General features: G+C 44.2%; 5 protein-coding genes across 5 annotated transcripts; 1 reads left to right on the forward strand and 4 right to left on the reverse strand.

The window, feature by feature from the left end:
• Positions 1–12,285: 12,285 nt before the first annotated feature.
• Positions 12,286–15,129, reverse strand: LOC108090466 (autophagy-related protein 9A). The gene has a single exon (XM_017189163.2). It carries the CDS (start codon positions 15,001–15,003, stop codon positions 12,469–12,471), a length of 2,535 nt encoding a protein of 844 aa, XP_017044652.1. The 5' UTR covers positions 15,004–15,129; the 3' UTR covers positions 12,286–12,468.
• Positions 15,130–15,394: 265 nt separating this feature from the next.
• LOC108090467 (RING-type E3 ubiquitin-protein ligase PPIL2) lies at positions 15,395–17,310 on the forward strand. Its single transcript, XM_017189164.2, is given in 5 exon segments — positions 15,395–15,561; positions 15,621–16,575; positions 16,633–16,784; positions 16,842–17,206; positions 17,209–17,310. Coding segments are annotated over 5 exon segments (1,551 nt in total). The 5' UTR covers positions 15,395–15,529; the 3' UTR covers positions 17,256–17,310.
• On the reverse strand, positions 17,228–17,755 carry LOC108090468 (mitochondrial translation release factor in rescue). The gene has a single exon (XM_017189165.2). It carries the CDS (start codon positions 17,753–17,755, stop codon positions 17,312–17,314), a length of 444 nt encoding a protein of 147 aa, XP_017044654.1. The 3' UTR covers positions 17,228–17,311.
• On the reverse strand, positions 17,685–18,053 carry LOC108090469 (MIEF1 upstream open reading frame protein). The gene is made up of 2 exons (XM_017189166.1): positions 17,852–18,053; positions 17,685–17,796 (listed from the first exon to the last, which is right to left on the reverse strand). Exons 1-2 carry the CDS (start codon positions 18,017–18,019, stop codon positions 17,758–17,760), a joined length of 207 nt encoding a protein of 68 aa, XP_017044655.1. The 5' UTR covers positions 18,020–18,053; the 3' UTR covers positions 17,685–17,757.
• A 202-nt stretch (positions 18,054–18,255) lies between these two features.
• On the reverse strand, positions 18,256–20,603 carry LOC108090581. The gene is made up of 3 exons (XM_017189330.2): positions 20,301–20,603; positions 18,717–19,516; positions 18,256–18,563 (listed from the first exon to the last, which is right to left on the reverse strand). The coding sequence occupies exons 1-3, from the start codon at positions 20,535–20,537 to the stop codon at positions 18,290–18,292; spliced, it is 1,311 nt and encodes a 436-aa protein (XP_017044819.1). The 5' UTR covers positions 20,538–20,603; the 3' UTR covers positions 18,256–18,289.
• Between the last annotated feature and the right edge of the window lie 994 nt (positions 20,604–21,597).

Below are 21,597 nucleotides of genomic sequence, written 5' to 3' on the forward strand. Positions count from 1 at the left end.
GTACTATTCGTGGTTGGTTCGTGGTATCTGGAATCTGGTGTCTCGTATCTCGTATTTCGTATCTCGTAGTTCGTATCTCGAGTGCTATCTGGCATCCGAGAGGATCGCACCGCATCCGTCGCGCTTAAGACGGCTTTACTCACCTGTCGGCCGGGCTTTTATGGCCATTGTTAATTGCTGAAATTGCATTCGCAGTCACAGCGGGCGACACTCTTGGCCAGCAAGTCGCATTCGAGCCCCGCTGGTGGCCAGGGAATTGGCCAGTGGCCAGTGGCCAAGTGTCCAAGTGGCCAGTGTCCATTGGACATTAGCCACTGGTCATTGGTCCCTCATTGTGATGGCAGTGGTGGCGCTGCAATTGACACCGCTGCGGCCAATTAAGCCAGGAGTTACAGCTGCAACAGACTCCGAGACTCCGAGACTCATAGACTCGACCACGAATTCATGCGCCGGGTGGTCCGTTCGCAAAACGAATCCCCGACTGCTGGCATGCAGATTGATTTGCTCGGCAAACGTTCGCCGCTTGTGGGCAATTTTCCAAGTGGCCGGCGACGAGAGCAGTGTCATCAATTTAAATTAAGTTCCAGCTTTTTATCGCCACTCGGCGGACCAGTCTCCTCGCCAGTCTCCAGTTCCATATCCTCCCTCCTCCCTCCTCCTCCTTCTCCTCTTCTTTCTGCTTCTCCTGCGCCGTCATCATTATCCAAAACATGTCATTAGGCCCAGTGCCAGTGTAGCGTGGCCAGAATCCTGTTCTGCGGCGACTGTCTTCGCTATCAACTTGGCATTCCAGATCCGAGCTCCCCGGCTCCAAAACAGAGACGTCGACTGAGACGGTGACGTCGACTGCGACTGCGACTGCGAAGCGTAGAGCGTTGCGTGCAGCGGAAATTGGCCAGATACAGATACCTCGACTCGAACGCAGAATCCGCCGAGTCGCAGACGCGCTTACATCGATCGGTTTTCGCCTAATAAAGCGACCGCGATCGCCACGCTAATTAAAATAATTGAAATTTCTCACGGGAAACGCGCATCGCGACACTTGCAGGGCATCCTATGTCCACTCCATAACCCCATCCTCATTCCCATCCTCATCCCCATCCCGATCCCCATTCAGATCCCCATCCTCTGTACCCCATCCTTTGCCATATCCGTTGCTAGTGCGGCTAATTGCAAATTGCAACATGGACATGTGGACATGTCCAACAATCGAATTGACAGCTGCTTTACCCCTGGCACATTTGACGGACATTAACATGGATCATCGTCCGTTGTCCGTTCGCTCTTCCAGCTCTTCCAGCCAGCGGTCGGCGCTGGCGAGGATTCCAGCATAAATGCATACATTTCATTAGCCGCTGACAGGACAGATCCCGCTAGTGTTGGGCCCCTAAATAAAGTAAATTAAGTGTGCTTGAATGGGGCAACTCAATAATTCAACTTGCACTGATCGAGCTGATTAACCCACTCTCTGCGAGAGTTTAAGTTAAGAACAATTATTCCCATACTTAGTACATTCATCAAGAATAGTTAGAGCAAACTTTTACCGAAAATGATAACATTTTAATGCACTTCAGAATTTACTTCATTTAAATCATTAAAAGTAATCGAGTAAAATTGTTTTTACAGAAACATATCTAAGGCTTTTGAAAAATGAATACAATTATTTATATACAGAAGATAGAAACTTTTCTAAATTTAATATTCCTACATTTGGTTAAATATTTCGTGGTAATAAATAAATTAATATTAGCTGTCAGTTTTAAGTTAAGAAAACTTAGGTAATTCTTGTTTTAAAGTTTACCCAAATATTTAAAACCTATGAATGAGATTCAATTTAACGGAAAGTTTTCGAATTCTGTTTAGATAGCAAAGTAGGTAGTCGAATGTTACTTAATTCAAGAATTCCAAATTTTACCAAAAATATTTGTATAAGAAACGGGTGTTCAAATAATAATTAAGTGCAAACGCAGTACTTTCATATTCAAGTTTACCTAGAAAAACATTTGCAGAGAGTCGTGACTCTTGAAAAACCTTAATTAACAAAAAAATATGGGTTAATAGAGCCACAGGAAACGCCTGGCGAAAATAAAAGGTAACTAAACGCAGAGTTTCATAAAACATTGTTGCCAACGATCGCGAATCGTGGATTGTGGATCGTGGCATGCGCACTCTGATCGAGATCGCAGCGACAGATAGCGGACCAAAGTTACGATCGTACATATGCATATAGACTGGGTCCCCGACGCCCCGCCAACCCACCACCCCTTCTATATCTCCGCCTCGGGGCCGTAAAGTTGTCGAAAATGATTTGCAGATCAAGATTTGCGCACACAATTTATGTGATAACCCACTAAGAGCAGCCCAAAAAAAAAAAAAATAAATAAATAAATAAATAAAAAAACCAAGATTTAGAGAGCAATGCAATTGCTATGCGAGATTGGTACTACTCCCTGCTCCACTTCCTTCGGATCCTGCTCCTCCTGATCCTCCGACTGCGTCCAATTAGTGCGTGGACTCCAGCTGCATTTGAAATTCATGGACAATTGTTAGTGCCTCCATGTAGCGCTAATAATGACGCCTTTAAATGTGCAATAACAATTTTTGAGGCGCGCAAAAAGTGCCTTCTATATATAACTATATCGGTATATCGGTGTGCGCCGTCGTGTGCGTGAGCTTAAGTACCGCCCATAGGCCGGCAAACCAGCCACCGCTGCAGTGGTGACTCCCCCTCAAGACCCCGCAGATCCGCCGGATCGCTCCTCTGGACTCTAGATCTACAAAAAAGTTGCTCATGAGCTACGTGAGTTTCTTACTGATCAGCACGACGAGCAGAAGATTGACTTTGATCTGTTGGTGGTAATGGCTAATGGATAATGGGCCAGCCCGAGTGCGGTTTTCACTTAGCCAATCGGGCCAATTGGCATCCCAAACATGACTCATAAAATCTGGCATCCTGGTTTCTTAAGGCAAGTTGCGTATACGCACCGTGTGCTCGCAAACACTTCAGAGGAATTCGTTGATAGTATGATAATAGGCAGTGAGATAGATTGCCTTGACATTTTATCGCTAAGTCAACGTTTAATGGAGCTGTTCGAGTGAGAACTTCATATGCTCGTACGTGTGATTGTGTTCTCAGATTGCAAGTTCTAGGGAAAATCCATCGCACCAACAAGTTTAACATGTGAATCACAGCACCCACGTATATAAAAAAAATGTCTGCAAAATATTCTTTTGTTTACTGATAAAAGGTAAATATGGTTGAGTTAAGGCTAAAAGGTTAACCGTTCACTACACAAAGAAATATGTTGAAACTTTTTATTTGAACCAAGAATTAAAAAAAAACTACAACATTTTTTTTTATTTTCACTATGCTCCATTTTGTACAGTAATTAACTTTGTCTATTTTTATTATGACCTCGGGTATTGTTTTTATCGATATTATTGGTTTATACAAAATGTTCGGTTTGCTGAAAATACCTCTGAATATCTTTTTTGAATTGTTATCTAATGAAGGATGGTAAAAAAGTTTTAAAATTATTTAATGTTGTGTAAAATATTCTAACAATCGTAAGAATATATTATTACATATGTATAAGCAGTAATAATACACCATTTAATTGATTTTAAACCCTTTTATACAGAGAACAGCTTAATAACTTTATTTAACAAAAAGGTGATCTTAAAATTTTTAAACCTATAAGTGTTTAATTAATTCCTCAAAATTGTGAAAGATTTATAGCCCATTATGAACTGGCGTTCAGTGGTCGTAATCATTAATCAATTTAATGCACTCCGGCTGGCTGATTAAAATTGGGTGCATGTCGCTGCAGTGAACCAAATTAAGCCCTTGGGAGTGGCCCCAGCGCCCAATTGAAATGCCAGTTCATGTCCGGGGACATGGGATTTGGTTTTGGATTTCGAGTGGAGCAGAGGCTGGGAGGTTGGGAGGTTGGGGAACTGGAGGCTGGAGTTGAAACCTCTGGACCGCCCGGGCGACAGGCGAACAAAGTGTGTGTCAGTTGCAGTCAAGTGGAGCCATAAAGCTCCCCGATCCCACAGATCGACGGTGGCGATGTCAGCTACTGCGATCAGTCACTGGCCAGAGGGAATTGAATTCGGATTTGGATATGGCTATTGGATATGTGGATATGAATTCAGTGGTGGGCGGTTTTCAGTTTTCGGTTTTCGGTTTTCGGTTTTTGGATTTATGGCCTGCCCAACGTCAGCTTAATGAGCGGCCTGCATCCATAATGCCGGCCCAAAAAGACGTGAGCATTGGAAAAATAGACAACAAAATATATAAAGGAAAAATAGAGAAAAAGTCAATTGGATTAGATTAGACGGCGCAGCTGTCGTGACAGGTTGAGAGCTGAGTTTGGAGCTTTGGAGTTGTGGAGTTGTGGAGTTTGGGAAACGGGCACGAATGAGAATTTATGGCCAATGCCAGTGGAGCTGGATCTCGGCCAGATTCAGAGCACTGTGCCTATGCCTGCGTGCAAGGGGACGCAATATGTTATAATGACTTCATTACACACAAAAAATAAGCAACAGGAGTCGCGGCTCCGCAGGCTGGAAAATTGCAATAAAAACTTGGCTTTGTTTTGACTTTTTCCCTGCCAAATTTGGCCGCTTCGATTCGTCGCATAATTGGCAATTATCGTGGCAGATCGAAACGTGGGCGATAATCCCCCTTCAGTTCCTCTTTCCAATATCTTTTAGATATATTTTTCCAGGCACGCAATCCCTGCGGGTTGTCTTTATGTGGAGCAGGATTTATGCACTAATGCATTAGCGAGCCTCATTGTTTATTGAGCTGTGGGCATGGTCAGGTGCGGTTTACGCTTTGCGGCCATTTATTAATTGCAAATCCATTCACTTTGCCTCCAGTTGCGCGGCTTAGCCTTAGGCCCCCAAGTGAATGTGTTGCAAAAAAAAAAAGAGAACACAAAATCAAAAATAAAAACACAGCAAAACTCCTGCACGCACATTTGCATTTTATGGCTGAAATTAGCGTCTAATTGGAGTTTACACGCTGCATATTTTATTCGCAAATAAATTGTGTTTTTGCAGCGCCCGCATTTCGGGGGTTTGGTTGATTTGATTTGTTTTTATTTCACTCTTTTTGCCAGTTGGCAATTGCCATTTGCCGAATTTGTCAGCGTTTCTCGCTCTCTCAATCTGAATAGGCCCGAAGTCAAGTGCTGCGAGCCATTCACCGCAAAACTTCGCCGCACACACATATTTGCAGGCACCTGCAATGGCTGCTCGACTTTGGCCTATGCGGCGTATGCGTGATTTATAATTGCCAGGCACGCACACCAGTGCATGGTCTCACGCACAGGCAAATATACTTGTGCACACTCACTTATGCATTAATACCAATGCACAGGTGCACGCAGTAGGCGTGTTCATTAGTCGGCCTTTAAACGCACACACTTCCAAAATGGCGACCATATCGCCATTCCACGCAGCCAACTTATAAATTGAGCAACCGAAAGCCAATCTCGAAAGTGACACAAATCGCCGGAGTCGCAGGTGGCGACTGCTCAGATTCATTCGGTGAGATCAGCACAAGTTCCCAGGAGCCTAATCAGATCCGCAAATTCTTTTTAAATTGCCTTGTGAAATTCAGTGATGTAATATTTGATTTGGCAATAAAATAATTTGCATTGAATTTTAAGGATAATAAAACAATTTTATTTAATATTAAAGCCCAAAAACAATAATTTGAATAGGAGCTTTCTTTGTTATGTTATTTGTTAACTAATTAATATATTTGTTATTGTTTCCTTAAATATATGTATTTAATTGTGCGACAATTGGTTTTTAAACTTTTTTATTAAAATTGCAAAATACAACTTTTAATACATTTTGGAAAAAATGGTCTAGTATCCTTAGACCATTTAATCAAAGCCAATTTCTAATGTGCATTTAAGCTCATTACTTCTTTTCATATCAAAACATTATTTATTTTTTAAAGAAAGTATAAAAAGGAAGAAACCAAGAGAATATTGATAAAAATATAATATATATTTTACAATGGATAAAAGGAATAGATCACAGCCACATTTAGTTATGTTAAAAGTCAGGGTCAAAACTATAATAAATTTACTAAAATAAATGTATAGTGTACTTATAAATGGAAAAGACTTAATAATTTTTGATTTTAATAATAATATTTTTGTATAGATGTCACTCGGTTTTGAAATGAAAGCGAATTGGCAAATTGAAATCAAATATTTGTTTTCTTACTGTTGGAATCGTAAGAGATGTCATGGAAACCTTTATGGTTTGCTAAATAGGAATCTGTGAAACTTAACTAATGCCCCCGGCTTTGAACTGAATACGAATCGGCGAAATAAAAATTAAATATTTGGTATCTTACTAGTGGAATCTTAAGAGATGTTATGGGAACCTAACTGTTTGGCTGAAAAGGAAACTGTGAAACTCCAGCCCCGCCACTTTATACATTTATGGAATTCGCACCTGCACGAAGAGTAAGATTTTCCCCGAAATCGGATGCTCTGCATGTCGTCAACTGAAAGGAATCTTTAGCTTCTTTGGTTTCTGGCATACCGATGCTCCTGCTCCTCTTTCCAGAGTGTTAAACAAGTGCATCGTGGCACCGCGGAGTTATCTCGGAGCTGCGGTTTCAGTGGCTCCAGAACCGCTGCCAAATGACAGGTGGTGGCTACCAGCGGGCAGTTGGAAATTCGATACGCCATTTGCTGCTCCGACTCCGACTAATCCCGACGCGATTCGGGATGCACTGCCCACTCTGGGCTGGCATTTTCCAATTAACTTCGCATTAGCCGCCGCCCAAAGTTAAGTTCTGGCGACTTGAGTCGCCTGTTTATTCATATTTCCCTGCTGCCGGCTGTCAGTTGGGACCATGTAACGTCATCCGGGAACATGACAGACGCGGTCTAATCCCGCAGCCACCATCCGTACTCACACATACATTCACATCCACATGCACATCCACATACATACCAGTGGTTTGCCAGCGAAATTATTAACGCCATTAACGGCAATAGAAATATTTGTGCAGGCCGCCCGAAGGCCCAAAGTCTTGAGCCTCGTACCCCTCCCAATAATTTCGAATGGAAAACGGGTTCCTCAGAGGAAAAGGAGGAAATTACAAGTCATGGCTACAAGCGCCTGCGACTGTGGCCCACAAATGTGACTAATGGCATTTCTGAATGCAGATTCAGCCGGCGATTTACTGGGGTCCCAAAAGGGGACGCTGCAGCCGACTCCTTTGCAGTTCTTTAAGTTTATAGGCAACAATTTTTAACGCCTTGCCAGGGAGACCAATGCTGCACTTGCCAAAAAGAAAATCATTTAAAAATATGTTTATTCAATGAAAATATGGTTATGAATCACGCTTACTTTTATATTGTTTTCATGCAAGTTAAAAGATAGAATATAGATATGATGAAAAGGCAAAAACCATTTTCCTATTTAAGTAGACTTACTCGTACATAGCAATCAGCGATAACCAAGCAATTATATTATTAACTGATATTAAATGTTAGTTATTGAGCTGACACAATTATCATCAATCATTTAAATATCATTAAATAAACACAGTAACACTTAACAACAATTCATAATTTAAAATAACTTAAAAAGCAATTCAGAAAACTAAGAAATTGGTTGTTCCTTAAAGTATACTCTATACATAGAAGATCTATCATTTTGGTCTCATGATAAATAAAAACACTAACATTAAAAACCATAAAAACACAATCACATAATTATGATTAGTTGGTAAAATTTCTAATTAGTTTTACGACTTTCAATATTTGTAAGCATTGCGTGCAGACTTTTCTCGCTGTGCAGCAGATTCCGTGTGCGTGTGCTTTTCTGCAGCGTCATTAATTTTGCCATGAATTGACAAAAACATCATAAACTACTTGTTGAACAGAAAATCCACTTCGGGCGACAGCATCCCAGCATCTCGGCAATCCAGCCCACGCGCCAATAGAGCCCAGCTGAAGTGGAGTGAAGTGGAGCCAATATAAGCCAGGAAAGTAGGGGATCGGGAGTTAGTTTACGGGTTATGGGATATGGGAGGGATATGGGAGGGATAAGGGAGGTGGAGATGGGACTCGGGAGATTGGAGACTGTTGCCGCCCGGCAGGCTCATGTTCGACGCTCCGGCTGCCTGTGCGTCTGTGGGGAGCGGCTGCCTCATAAATATGCCAATGACTTTCCCCTTTCCACCGATCTCCGATCCCCGATCCCCGCTCCCCCAATCTCCGAGTGACCTGCAGCTGGAGGGCCTATTCCAAATTAATGAGTCCAGAGAATGCAATCTCCTCCTGATCATCGTGCTGCGATTGAAAAAGGAGTGGAGGCAATAGCGGTAGTAAATTGGGCGAGCCCATAACTGTAACCTGCAAGGCAATTATCTAAAAAAGAAAGTTTGAGTAAAGTATGATCATAAACTAGCTGTATGATCATCGTGATTGGAATATTTCTGTAGGAATATTTAGAAACAAAAAGAAGTCAATTTGTTTTCATTTTATGAACTACTTAATATTCATTGTCAAGTACAGAAAGTCGATATGCTGTTCCAAGAATCTTTTTTTTTTTTTATACAACAAAAAGCATATTCTTATAAAAATGAGAATTAAAATGATTGCAAAAGGAAGCATTGATCTGGAGAGTTAAGAGCTTATGTTCAGGGGCGGACCCAGGGGGTGGTCCTGGGGGTCCGGACCCCCCCAAAATCTCAGAATTTTTCAAATTCCCTTACAGCATTCGGTCTTTTAACCATATAAACTAAAAAAATTTTTGATCGGACCCCCCCCCCCCAAACTAAAAAATTTTCGTTCGGACCCCCCCAAGATTTTTTTCTGCGTCCGCCCCTGCTTATGTTATATATCTTTACTTTTTAATTGATTGCGGTTTAAGGATGTTAAGGAAATTAAACATAACGTTACGTTAATTAACGTTTAAAGTAAGTAACCAATAGATTTATAGTTTGTACTTAATGTTTCCCTCTTTTCTGTCAAAAGTAAACCTAGTTCTCAGTGCTGAATAATTTGCATTCGTAAATGATCCAGAGAATGTTCTCACACGTTTCCATCACCTCTGACTTGCTTCCCTCCCGCTGACCCACACGGCGTATGCTCAACGTTAATTAACGTAATGATGGCTGGGAAACGAGCGCAGCACAATTTAAGCCAACAAACATTTACAAACAGGCAACAGCAATTGGATGTTTAATGGATTGCGGGCTCGAATCAATACCCTTTTCCCCCCGAATCCATCCCCAGCGAATCGCATCTCGAAAAACAAGTAGCCGACAGAGAGCCGGGCAAAAGGTAAATCGAAGCCGAGATTAATAGCGATAAGGCTATTGATTAGCATTTTAGCCACCGCCATTAGATGGAGCAGCTCTGCAACAAAATCCTCGGACGGTGTAGATGCTATCGTCATCTCCCCGAATCGCGAGGAGGCGGGATGGCATCGCATCGGAACGGAGCGGATCGGATTGGATCGAATCGAATCGAATCGGATCGAGAGAGGCATCTCGAGATCGTAAGGTGTTGCGGGCATGCGATGGGGAGATAATTCAGGCGGATGCTAGGCCAAAACCAGACGACTCCTTGCCTGATCGAAAATTAAGCGCATGCCGGCAATTTGCATAAAAGCAGTTTAATGTTTAAATGTTTTATTGAATCGAGGCTCGATTACACGACCGAGGGGGAGAAAGCAGCAAAATGAAGGCGACTCTAATTTGCAATGCAAATCCAGCGCGCCGCAACTAAACCATTTGAACTGGAGCCAATCTAGCGACGATCCTCTTGCCGATCCTCCAGTTGGCGATGCCTATTTGTAAGGAGCCAACGAAAGCCGGTTTTTTAATTATGAAAAAAATCGATAAGTTATCATGGGGGCAAAAGACAGAACGTGCGTGCTCCAAAAGTGGGAAACGCTGCTCCAAAACGCTGATCAGTTGTCAATCAATGGCGACGCTGATGCTTCACACTCGAATCTGGCGAGGATCGGGGCAAGCGGTGCTCTCTCGCTGGACATGGAACCATCATCATTAGTCGCTGCCGGAGACATAGCGACACGTTTGATAGCAACCGACGTGCTGGAGTTTCATCTGTTGCAGGAACAGCTCTAATTGCGGAATGGCAGCTGCGATCTGGAGACTGGAGACTGGAGTCTGGAGTTCGCTTCCCCGACTCCCGACTCTCGACACCCGAACTCGAACTCGAAACCTTATCCAACTGTCAGCGGCACTCAGCGCCGCTAAGTGACGCCTGATCTTGAACTGGTTCTGCTGGCCGATCGCGACGCGGTGGTCTCTGGCCATCAGAATCCCAGACAGCCGCATATGCAAGTGGCTCCCGTCGCCATCGCCACGATCATATCCAATCCAATCCAATCCAATCCAGTCGAGTCAAATCCGTTTCCATTCCCTCTCGGCCTTTCCAATTCCAATTCTGATATATTTTGGGCCCTGCTGTGACCAAATTGCGTACCGAGTGATCACCAGATATCCAGAGTTTCGGGTCCGCCGAGGTCTACCACATGCAGTGTCATTACTCGATTGGCGCAGGAAATCATAAATTAAATTCGATTGTTTGACAAGGCTCGCGAAATGTTTCCATTTGAGCCAAAAGCGTCGCCCCATTCCACTGCATTCGTGAGTATGTGCACGGGGCAAAAATATATTAACAATAATTGAGTTGGCATTTGGACAAAAATATTATACATTCAACACCTTATAACTATGCTGGATTTCCCCACACAATAGGGATTTTTTTGCTCAACAATTTTAGCCTTACTTATTAGATTCCAACGTTTTTAAAATTTATTTTTGTGCTAAATACAGAATAGGCTGTCTAAAAAATACATTTCTTCCGTGTTTTATTTGACCAAATTTAACAATGGTGTTTAACTTATTGTTTATGGAGCCACAACTTTCCCTTTTGATCAATAAAGAAGCAAAAAGTAATCTATTTAAAAACTTATTTCCAGAGTTTCGTTAACACAAGTATTCTTAAAAAGTGGAACTTTTTTGCAGCGGTAGAATTGTATTATTAAAAACATAATTGTCTTTTAAAAGTCATATTTTAATGGAAAGCAGTATCTGATAGTAAGCACGTTTCCCTCTGTGTCGGATCGGATATCGCGAGCTCTACAATTAGTACTACATGCAACTGCAACTGCATCTCCAGCGTCCATCGGAGTCCGACAGACGGAGGATGGATCCAAATCGGGCAAGTGGACGGCTTGCAGTTCGTAGTTTCGTGTAATGTTGGCCAATGCTCCCCCCAAAATTGGCGTGCAGCGGAAAAATGAGACAACGTGATCCACAGACTCTCCAGCGATCCAGCGGCAGAGATTCCAGCTTCAGCTCCAGCTCCAGCTCCATGCAGCACGCACATAATTCATAAATGTTGCCACAGCCATTCCATTGCCATCGCAGCTGGCGGGGATCGGCGGTATCTGCATCTGTATCGGTGTCGCGGGTTCGGGAGATTCATAGGCACGCACTTGGTTGGCTGCACCTCCTTCCTGCTCCCCGATCCTCAGTCTCCAGTCGTCGGTTGCTGGTCGCCGCATTGGCCATCAACACCACTCGCCAAATGGCGTTCGTGTGTGGCAAGTGACACACGAGGCGATGCAGCACAGCTGGATGCGTTCTCCTCGTCCGCCGGCATCTGGATCTCGGTACCAGGTGGATGTGGTGTGCCAACAATGCCTACAAATGGGGCCCATCCATCAGAGCCCCTGCCGTTGGCCATGGGATTCCCACAACCCGGAGAGCTCAGATCGGGATAAGTGCCAAAGCCATTAAATACAATCCTCACAATGAAAACGGTATTTGTATTGGCGTAAAAAAATGGTTAAAATAAACAATATATCAATCAATGGGTGAAGACTTAGTTTACCTTTCTAAAAGTCTTGAATCTTTTAAATCTAAACTTTGATGGCGTTCTCCATTTTTTGGGAATATAAGTAATGCACTCAAACTCGAAAATAAAACAACAATCTAAAGTTTGTTAAGGTTTATAAGTTGTTCTGGATATGTAATTGCCACCAATATATCAATGAAGGGGTAAAAACTTAGTTTTCCTATTTTAACGTACTTGGTCTTTTAAATCAAAAGTATTAATATAAAGAATAAACTTTGGGAATAGAAGTGTTACCGTCAATCAGTTCAATATAAAACCCAACAACCAAAAAGATTGTTTTGTATTACAAGCAAGCTGTTTTACTCTATTTGTAGTAGCCAGCAAATCAAACTCAATCTTCTTATAATGCAGTTAGGTTTATTGCTTCTCGTTTAGTTTAGCTTAGTTTCACATTAGTTTAGATACGCACTAGGCGACGTCGTTCGCTCGTTCGCTCGTTTACACTTTAAAACTTAGGTTAATCACTAATAGCAGAATGGGTGGTCCTTAGCTCTACAAGTGGTTAGATCCACTCGGGCCGCTGCTATGAGCGGATGCTACCCAGCAGCGGCGTGCTCTCGGCAGCCTTTGAGGTAATCACGGTATGGCGGGAGCCGGCGGCAGTCGACGGAGCAGCCGGAGGCCGCGGTGGCCACTGGCTCGGTCCCGGGCGCTCGTCCTCCGCCTCGTCGATGCGGGACTGACGCGCCTGCCGCTTCTGCTGGCTCAGCTCGTGCAGATAGAGGGCGCTCAGGCACATGTCAGCCACGCCCACGTTCAGGGGACTCCTGCCCACGCGCGGCTCCAGGCCGCAGAGTCCGTAGAGCAGCGTGTCCGACGGACCCTCCAAACGGCCCTCAGCCCGGCTGAGACGCAAGCGGCGCATGCTGTCCAGGGGGCCCACGCTGGCGGACAGATTCTGCTGCAGCATCTGGCGGAAGTCGCTGGCCGCGACGGGGAATCCTCCGGTCACCGGAGCCAATCCCGGACGCAGCGACTGTGAGATCTCCAGCTGCCGCGGCGTCAGTTGGGCGGTCAGCACCGAGTTCGCAATCGAGCAGTACTCCTCACCCATCGTGCCAAACGAGATCAGGCTGTTGGTCAGCGGGTTCTCCTGCACAGCGGAGGTCTTGGCCTGGACCAACTCACCCACGGCATGCTCCCGGACGCCGCGCAGGAACTCCTTGGCCTCCTTGGGCATCTGCCACTCGGGATTGTTGAGGGTGAAGCGCACCAGCGACATCTCCGTCTTTCCGCCGGCCAAACTCTTCTGCTGCGGCTCCTGCTGCTGATGAGGCTGCGTCGCTGGTCGGGTCATCTCCTCCATCTCGCTGGTCAGCTGCCAGTCGGGATTGCCGTGCTTGCGCACATCCATCTGGGCGAAGGAGCAGACGTTGCCCACACCGCGAACGGAGACGGTGAACGTCCTGAAGAAGCGCACCAGCTCAATGGCCTTCGGCCGGAACACGAAGATCAGCACGAAGGGCGTGACGAACGGACTGAAGATCTCGCTGAGCAGGTAGCCAGCCTTGAACTGGAAGAAGTTGCTGAACTCCTGGCGCACGCGAGCCGTGTGCGCCTGCTGCCGCCACTCGGATGGCAGGTAGTGAACGTGCGCCAAAATGGCAGTCATCAGTTGCTCCGGGCACCAGATGAGGTTCTCGTCGGGGATGAGAGTTCTGGAGATCACGCCCACTCCGGTGAGCACAGCGATGATGGTGAGCACATGCTCCACCTGGAAGACATGCTCCTCGTAGATGCCCAATCCCAGGATGAGCAGCAGCAGTCCTCCGCTGATAAACAGCAGATTCCTGGCAATCACAGCGGCCAAAGGCGAAGAGAAGGAGCTCAGGTAGCGGTCCGCGTAGTCATATGCGCGATTCAGCCTGGCATCGAGCTCGTGGTCCAGCTCATTAAAGTGACGCAGGTAGAGGCGCCCGTAATTCGACCAGGTGCGCAAACCAAGGGCACTCGGCTCTTTCCGCAGGATGTTTGCATAGGAGAAACTGAAGTAGATAAGCTGCCACACGAAGATCACAGGTGCCAGAAGCAAATTGAGCAACGCCACTCCCAAGATCAGCTTGGAGAGCCGCTGCGCCAGATCCGTTTGATTGCTCCTCACCGCGAACTCATCCCGCAATTGCCAGTTGTTCTGGAAGGGGGATCCCGGTCCGCGGAACAGGATGAAGTCAATGTTGAACAACATACCCCGACTGAGGGAGACCACTTCCCCGTACAGGGGAATGTGGAATCGCACGGGCAGCAGCTGCTTGTTCATCAGCGCCACCAGGTAGTTCTTGAAGCGCAGCACCCGGTGATAGATGTCCAACTCCGTGAGCGACTCCTTGTCGATGCACATGTGCTGCTCGGCCTGAACGCGACGGATGCGCTGCTGCACCTCGTGCCAGGTGAAGTTGTCCAGGTCCGCGTCCTCAATGTGCAGAGCCGTGTTGTAGAATCTCCTGATATCCGCGTACTGCGTGATGTGGTAGACCATTTTCAGCACTCGGATGCCCATGTAGATGGCAGCAATGAACACAATCAGGTAGGTGAACCAGTTGAAGGAGGCCACGCACTCCCCCGTGGGTATGATCACATCGGATAGAGTAGTTTTGGTGGGATTATCTCCTTCGGGTAGGGCGTCACCGAAGAGGACGGGAAAACGGACGCAGTGCGTCACAAAGGTCAGCAGCCAGACGACGAAGCCGAACTCCAGCACCTGCAGCATCTCGTCCAGCACTATCACCCGGAAACCGTGCTTTTGCTGGTACTGGTACATTCGCGAGAAGAACGAGTCAAGGTCCTCGATGTGGTTCCACCGCGCACGCCCCGTCTCCGGGACCATGTGGATCATGACGCCACTGTTCCGGGGCGTGTCCTCGCCCTCGTGCTCGGTGTCGTGCACCTCCAACGCCTCATCCATTCCGTGTTCGCCGAGGGGGTCTAAATGCGCAGCAGCTGCGTTCGCTTTTGCGTCTTGTGTTTTTGTTGGGTTTTGGCCCGAGGAGGGATGATGCTCCAGGAACGGACTGGCCGCCTCCTCGGCCAGGGAGCGGTAGTTGATATGTGGGCTAGACATCGCCCAATCGTCAAGGTCAACCGTGCTGCCTATTTATATCGCTGTATAGTATAAGTTGGAAAATTCTTTGTTGTTTGATTCTGCTGAACCTTCGCAGCGAACAGCTGGTTCTCTGGTGCTTAGTGTTAGTAAACGGCAAAATACTGGGAAAGTAAGGTGTTCGGATGACTGGTGCCGTGCTGACTGCAAAGCGTTCACACTGCCACTGCAGTTACTCAGAGGAAACGTGATCAAGACAAAATAAGTAACTCTGATGTTGGCCATTTTTCGTTTCTTAACTCAAATTCTTTCGTGTTTGTAAACATTTTTTCATTGATATAAAATATACATATACCATAATCATACTCAAAAAATTGTGAACATTTGTTTCCTAAGTTCAATTTATTATGGTAAAAGCGTAGAGTGTGAACATCATAAATCAGCGTGAAGATAGGCTGCAAGAGAGTTGACAGTTCTGAATTAGATTTGTAAACAAATATTAAAATTCCCTTCATTACTTCCAAAATATAAAGAAAAATCGGTCAAGATGGGTAAAAGACAGCATCAAAAAGATAAAATGTAGGTTTCTAACGCTTCCATAAATTCTATTCGCTCAAATAAATCTGTTACCTTCACAGGTACCTCACGTACACGGAGTGGAGTGAGTTATATGGCGGCAAAAAAGTGGAGTCTTTGGAGAACGACCATGTCAAGTTCAAGCGCCTTCCATTCGAGCACTGCTGCATCACCTTGGCGCCCTACGAGATGCCCTACTGTGATCTACAGGGCAATGTCTTCGAGTACGAGGCCATCCTGAACTTTCTGAAAACCTTCAAGGTGAATCCTATCAGTGGACAGAAGATGGACGCCAAGTCCCTGGTCAAGTTGAACTTTTACAGGAATGCCAACGATGAGTACCACTGCCCCGCCTTGTTCAAGCCCTTCAGCAAGAACTCGCACATCGTGGCGGTGGCAACTACAGGAAATGTATACTGCTGGGAAGCCATCGACCAGCTAAATATCAAGACCAAGAACTGGAAGGATTTGGTGGACGATACTCCATTCCAGCGCAAGGACATCATCACCATACAGGATCCCCAAAGGCTAGAAAAGTACGACATCTCCACGTTCCATCACATTAAGAAGAATCTGCGCGTTTTAACAGAAGAGGAGCAGCTGGAGAGAAAGAATCCCGCCAGCGGGCGAATTAAGACCATGAATCTGGAGACAAAGGAGACGCTCGCCCAATTGCAACAAGATTACCAGCCTGCGGAGGAGGAACCCTCCACCTCAAAGCGGACAGCCGACAAATTCAATGCAGCTCATTACTCAACGGGAGCGGTGGCCGCCAGTTTTACGTCCACCGCAATGGTTCCTGTGTCCCAAGTAGAGGCGGCCATAATAGATGACGATCTGGTGAAGTACGAGCGTGTTAAAAAGAAGGGTTATGTTCGATTGAATACCAATCTTGGCCCTCTCAACTTGGAGCTCTTCTGCGATCAAATTCCTCGAGCCTGCGACAACTTTATAAAACACTGCGCCAATGGGTATTACAATAATGTAATGTTTCATCGATCTATAAGGAATTTTATTGTAAGTAGTGTATACCATTTTATGAGTCATTCAAATATACAAGGGATTTTGTTACAGGTGCAAGGAGGTGATCCCACGGGCAGTGGTTCTGGTGGCGAATCTATTTGGGGCAAGAAGTTCGAGGATGAGTTTAAGCCAAACCTCACTCACACAGGACGTGGTGTACTTTCTATGGCCAATTCGGGACCCAATACCAATGGCTCTCAGTTGTGAGTTAAAATATTTAAACAACCTTGACCCAATCTAATCTGGACCCTTTTTCACAGCTTCATAACCTATCGCTCCTGCAAACATCTTGATGGCAAGCATACAATTTTTGGCAAGCTCGTCGGTGGCTTAGACACTCTGCAAAAGATGGAAAATATTGAGGTGGACAACAAAGACAGACCGATTGAAGACATCATTATTGAAACCTCACAGGTCTTTGTGAATCCCTTTGCCGAGGCAGCTGAACAATTGGCCAAGGAGCGCGAGGAGGAGGCGGCCAACAAGCAGGAAACTGCCAAGAAAGAAGAGCAGCAAAAGCGGATGAAGGAGCCGTTGAAAGTGTACAGGGAAGGCGTAGGAAAGTACCTAAAACTTCAGCCAGTGGCCAAGAAACCTGACCTATTACATTCAACGGCCCAAGCAGCGGAAAAAAAAAACTGTCCAATGGTTTTGGAAATTTCTCCAGTTGGTAGTGATTTTTAGAAATACTTTAAGAAATTGTATGTAATTAAAAAAGTTTTAATAGTAGCTATTTTTCATTGGGCTCGTTTCCTCGCTCTGTGCGTTCTCTATCCTGCCAGGTTTTCTTCATCTCCTGCAGTTTTCCCTGCCGGCGTCGTCGCTCTGTGGACTTTCTCTGCTCTTGGGCTTTGATCTGCGACGCTATCGAATGCTCTCCATTTAAATGAACATCAAGTTTCTCCAGTAGAAGTTTTCGCGCCTCAACGCGGTTTTTGGATGCTAGTCGGTGTGTGTGACATTTAATGGTAATATTGGTGGGCAGATGGCGAAGGAAAACGCAATTCGAAGTCTTGTTCACCGCCTGGCCACCTGGGCCACTGCCGCGCATGAAGGTTTCTTCGATCTCGGATTCGTTAAGCGTAGGAAAGCGGGAGTAGTCCAGATTGGCAGTGGATTTGCAGCGCACAGGAGGCGAAGGAAGCACCAAGATTCGCACCAGACCTCGCAACATCCCTACAGAATTCTACCCTTTTTTAGCAGGGTCTCTCCGCGCTAAAAGAGAATAACACCTTAAAAGGCTGTTATGAAATAGATAGGTGATGTTTACCTTAAAACTAAATTCGATTTCTACCGGATTCGTGAGGGACCGGTTGTCCCGGAACTCGTGCCTCACTCTTCCTAAAAAATAGTTCTTGTCTGTCAGCTTTAAATGATTGCCGTATCGAATTAAATGCTTGTATAAACGCAGAATTTGTTGCCGCGAAGGTTGAATCATTTTAGTTTGGATGCTTTTGTTTTGCTCACATGTGTTCGGCAGTGTTGAACAACACAGTGTCAACACAGGTTGGCAGCTCTCCTGTAATCAGCTGTCGCAGAATGAGATAAAAACAAAACAAAAAAAGCTGATAACGGTAGCATTACCAAACAATTCGATTTGATAAGATTAAACTTCCCCCAATCACCATTATTTTTCAGTATTTGTAGCTTATCATCCAGTAAATGGTACAAATATTTAAGAATGTTTAATCGGTTTTACTTTTTAGAGTTACAATTTTTTCAAATCAATGCCGTCGTCAATGGAAACACCAGTCAGTTGGCTCAGTTCCAGCATTTCCTTAACCTGGTGAGCAACCTCTTTATCCACGATATCCCCGCCCTGGGTCATGGCTTGTTTTATGATCTCCTCATCCGTAAACTGCATGGCGAACATCTCCTCAGGAGACATATCCAAGGGTTCAACAAGGGTCATTAGAAAACTGGCCGTTATGGATACGGCATACGGCAAAAATCGCACATACTCTTTTAGAAGCTCCGCACGACTGAAAAATAAGGGATAAATTAAATATATGTTTTAGTTACATTAAGGTAAGATTTAATTTAAAAGTCTGAAGAACTTTTGATATTTTAAACATAGTATGTTTTCCTTAGTGGTACAAAACAAGTTTAATTTAGTCAAAATGTTGAATGCTTACCTCATGGCCTCTGGAACCTCTGCCTTGGCATTTTTCCTATAGCTGTCATATAACGACGAACAGTATTCATCGAAGATGGCATCAAAGTTGGGGTAGCGCACATCGGCTAAAACGGATACGTTCAGGAAAACCGCAAGATCGATCATGGGAGAGGACACTCGCAGCGTTTGGTAGTCGAACATCATGATCTCCTGCGGCTCCTCCTTGTCATTGTACCTATAAGCAACATTGTTTCTCACATAATCTCCGTGGCAGAGAGTGGCCAGTGGTTCCCTGGGCGCCACCCGTTGTCTGCCATAATTCAAGTAATTCCCGACCAGATGGCACAATTGATTCACAAATTCCTCCCCAACCTGAGGCTGATAGGTGGCCACCGACTTGGCCAACCGCTTGTGACTCGTCTTCATGGTAAGATCCCACATGTGATGAATATCATCCCTCGCATAGCGTGATTCCTTTAGCCCGCTGGTCAACTGCGCGAACTTCTCCGGATTCTTGTGCTTCATGGCGTAGGCGAAGCCATGAAATTCGCCCAGGTACTGCATAGCTAGCATGGCATGCTCCAGGCTTAAGCCAAACCGATCCTTGGTCACTCGCAGTCCCTTCTCCGCAAAATTTTCCATGATAGCCACCGCCGAATGGGGATTCAATTCACTATAATAATACTTGGGAGCCGCAAACTTTCCTCCGGCCAACTTCTGTATCTCTGGGAGAATTTCAGTGTAGAAATTGATTTCATTGCTGAAAAGGGCGCCAAACTGAATGGACTCATAAATAGCTGGGGGCATTGGAGGAGTTTTCTATAAATTAAAAAAACAAAGATATTACGATTTTTGGGGGTCAATGCGCTTAAAAACAAAACGTCATTGTTTAGTAATATAACATGTAATAAGGATAAGATTACGATAAGATTTGATAAGAAAATCAAAAACAGGGGCTAGACAAAGTTTGAATAGTGATTTCACAACTTTTGCGTAAGATGTCGTTAACCTAGATAACACATAAATAATTAACGTTTGTTTGGATTTATTGTTTTTTCGCTCAATGAATGGTAACGTACGTTTTATAGTACGCCTACTTATGACGTTAAATACTTTTTCAAAAGGAGTTTTTATTTAAATGATGGCTGAATGCCTATTCTTAAATCCACATTCTTTTAACATAGCCAAACCCTGAACACATTTTAACCTACTATTTATTAATTTTGAGGGCATATTGATTTTTCAGTTCGTAATTTAGAAAATTTCATTAAAAAAAAACTGAAAAAACATGAAAGAAGACTTTTTACGCCTTAGTACTTGATTAACCATTTTTGTAAAATTAATTACTTAGCTTTTTTCCCTTCCCTTTTCCCTCTGACGGACTTTTATGAGCTCACGATAGACAAACAAAACTGGCATATACATTTTTATCCGTAAACGCAGTTACAGCGATATATACTATGCACATATAATGGGATGAGCACTGAACACAATGCAATTTAATTTCGTGACATGGGTACTGTGATAAAATTAGCCCGTTTTTTGGATCTTACACCTCTCATCCCGTTTAATTACTTTGATGACACCCACAAAGTTACTCTACCTTAACGACCAATTTGCGCTGTAACTTCTCTCCATCGTATTCGAAGTTGACGATGGCTCTGTAGCAGAAGGTCAGCATAAAGGCCTCCGAGTGCCCGATCACATCGATATCGATGTCTGCCACGTGGAAGGTGTCCGCCTTGGAATCGCTGTAATTCTCCACGAGTCGCCCGCTCTTCAGGATCTCCGGAAGAATCGTAGATCGCAGCCACTGGACCTCCGCCTCGTTCTTCGACATGATATCTGCGTGTTGAGCACTAAAACGATCTGAACCACTTTGCTTTTGGCAACTGAATGAGCACTCGCGAGTTCTGGCAGCCCATTTTGTTTTCCCGTAAAGCTCTCTCTCTTTCGGAGATTCCACGGAACATGGTACAATTATACAAGGTAGTCTCGTCGGCTGCCTAATCGTTCGGCTTTTTAGTCAGTGCGTTCGTGCTTGTTGAAGGATGAGCACGCGTGCGGACGAATTTTTTCAGAGTATTACCCCTTGTGCAAAGATGTCGTTCTGCCCTTGGCTGCAAACTTTTTTTTGTTTTTTAACATATCGTTTCAGATAATTTTAGTATAACAAAAAATGTAAAGGAGAAACTATTAATAGCTACTAAGAAACATTAATTTAGATATTAAAAAAACTTACTTTAATATTGACATTTATTTTGAAATTAAGAACCTAAACAAAGAAATAACTATCCAAAAATAAAAACAACGTTTAATTTTAAATTCAAAACTATTAAAAATTAATTTATAAAAAACTTCAACTCCTATTACTATAAATGAACAATTTAAGCCCCATGCACAATCTAAGGGTTAAGCAAAGAGCTTTTTTGTCGTTTCACTCGCACTTACTACGCAGACTTCTCTCACTCGCACTTGTGGTGAGTAATGAATAGGGGAGTGCTTTTGCCGACGAGACTACCTTGTATAATTGTACCATGCCACGGAACTGATTAAACCACGAGCGGAGTGGAGAAGCTTTCAAGATAATATGAGCTTATATTTTCAGAGAATGTAATTCGTATCTTTAAATAATAAACATTATTCAGCGTATGGGGCATTCTTTTACGAACTAAACTGGTTTCGAATTTATTAAGTTGTATTGTTCATCGCGCCCCCTTTAAATAACTTCTTACGGAAACTAGTTCTGTTTTTGTATACATTTTGATTAAAATGTACCTTATTTTATTGGTAAATTTTAAACCTCACATTTAAATAATAAAATGTTCCCCTTTTAGATATGAAGTAACAATAAAGAAAAAAATATTTTAAAATAGAAAAAAAAAAACGTATTTTATTGT

The sequence above is a fragment of the Drosophila ficusphila genome, unplaced genomic scaffold, assembly GCF_018152265.1.
Source record: "Drosophila ficusphila isolate 14025-0441.05 unplaced genomic scaffold, ASM1815226v1 contig_414, whole genome shotgun sequence".
Lineage (NCBI taxonomy): Eukaryota > Metazoa > Arthropoda > Insecta > Diptera > Drosophilidae > Drosophila > Drosophila ficusphila.

Bases quoted from the DNA above. Each gene is read 5' to 3' on its own strand.
- LOC108090466 (XM_017189163.2), bottom strand. From the start codon at position 15,003: ATGTCTAGCCCACATATCAACTACCGCTCCCTGGCCGAGGAGGCGGCC.
- LOC108090468 (XM_017189165.2), bottom strand. From the start codon at position 17,755: ATGTTGCGAGGTCTGGTGCGAATCTTGGTGCTTCCTTCGCCTCCTGTG.
- LOC108090469 (XM_017189166.1), bottom strand. From the start codon at position 18,019: ATGATTCAACCTTCGCGGCAACAAATTCTGCGTTTATACAAGCATTTA. The intron at 17,797-17,851 runs GTAAACATCACC...ATTCTCTTTTAG, and splicing joins AAATCGAATTTAGTTTTAAG to CGCGGAGAGACCCTGCTAAA.
- LOC108090581 (XM_017189330.2), bottom strand. From the start codon at position 20,537: ATGTCGAAGAACGAGGCGGAGGTCCAGTGGCTGCGATCTACGATTCTT. The intron at 19,517-20,300 runs GTAGAGTAACTT...TTTAATTTATAG, and splicing joins AGCGCAAATTGGTCGTTAAG to AAAACTCCTCCAATGCCCCC. The intron at 18,564-18,716 runs GTAAGCATTCAA...CTTATTTTTCAG, and splicing joins GAGGTTCCAGAGGCCATGAG to TCGTGCGGAGCTTCTAAAAG.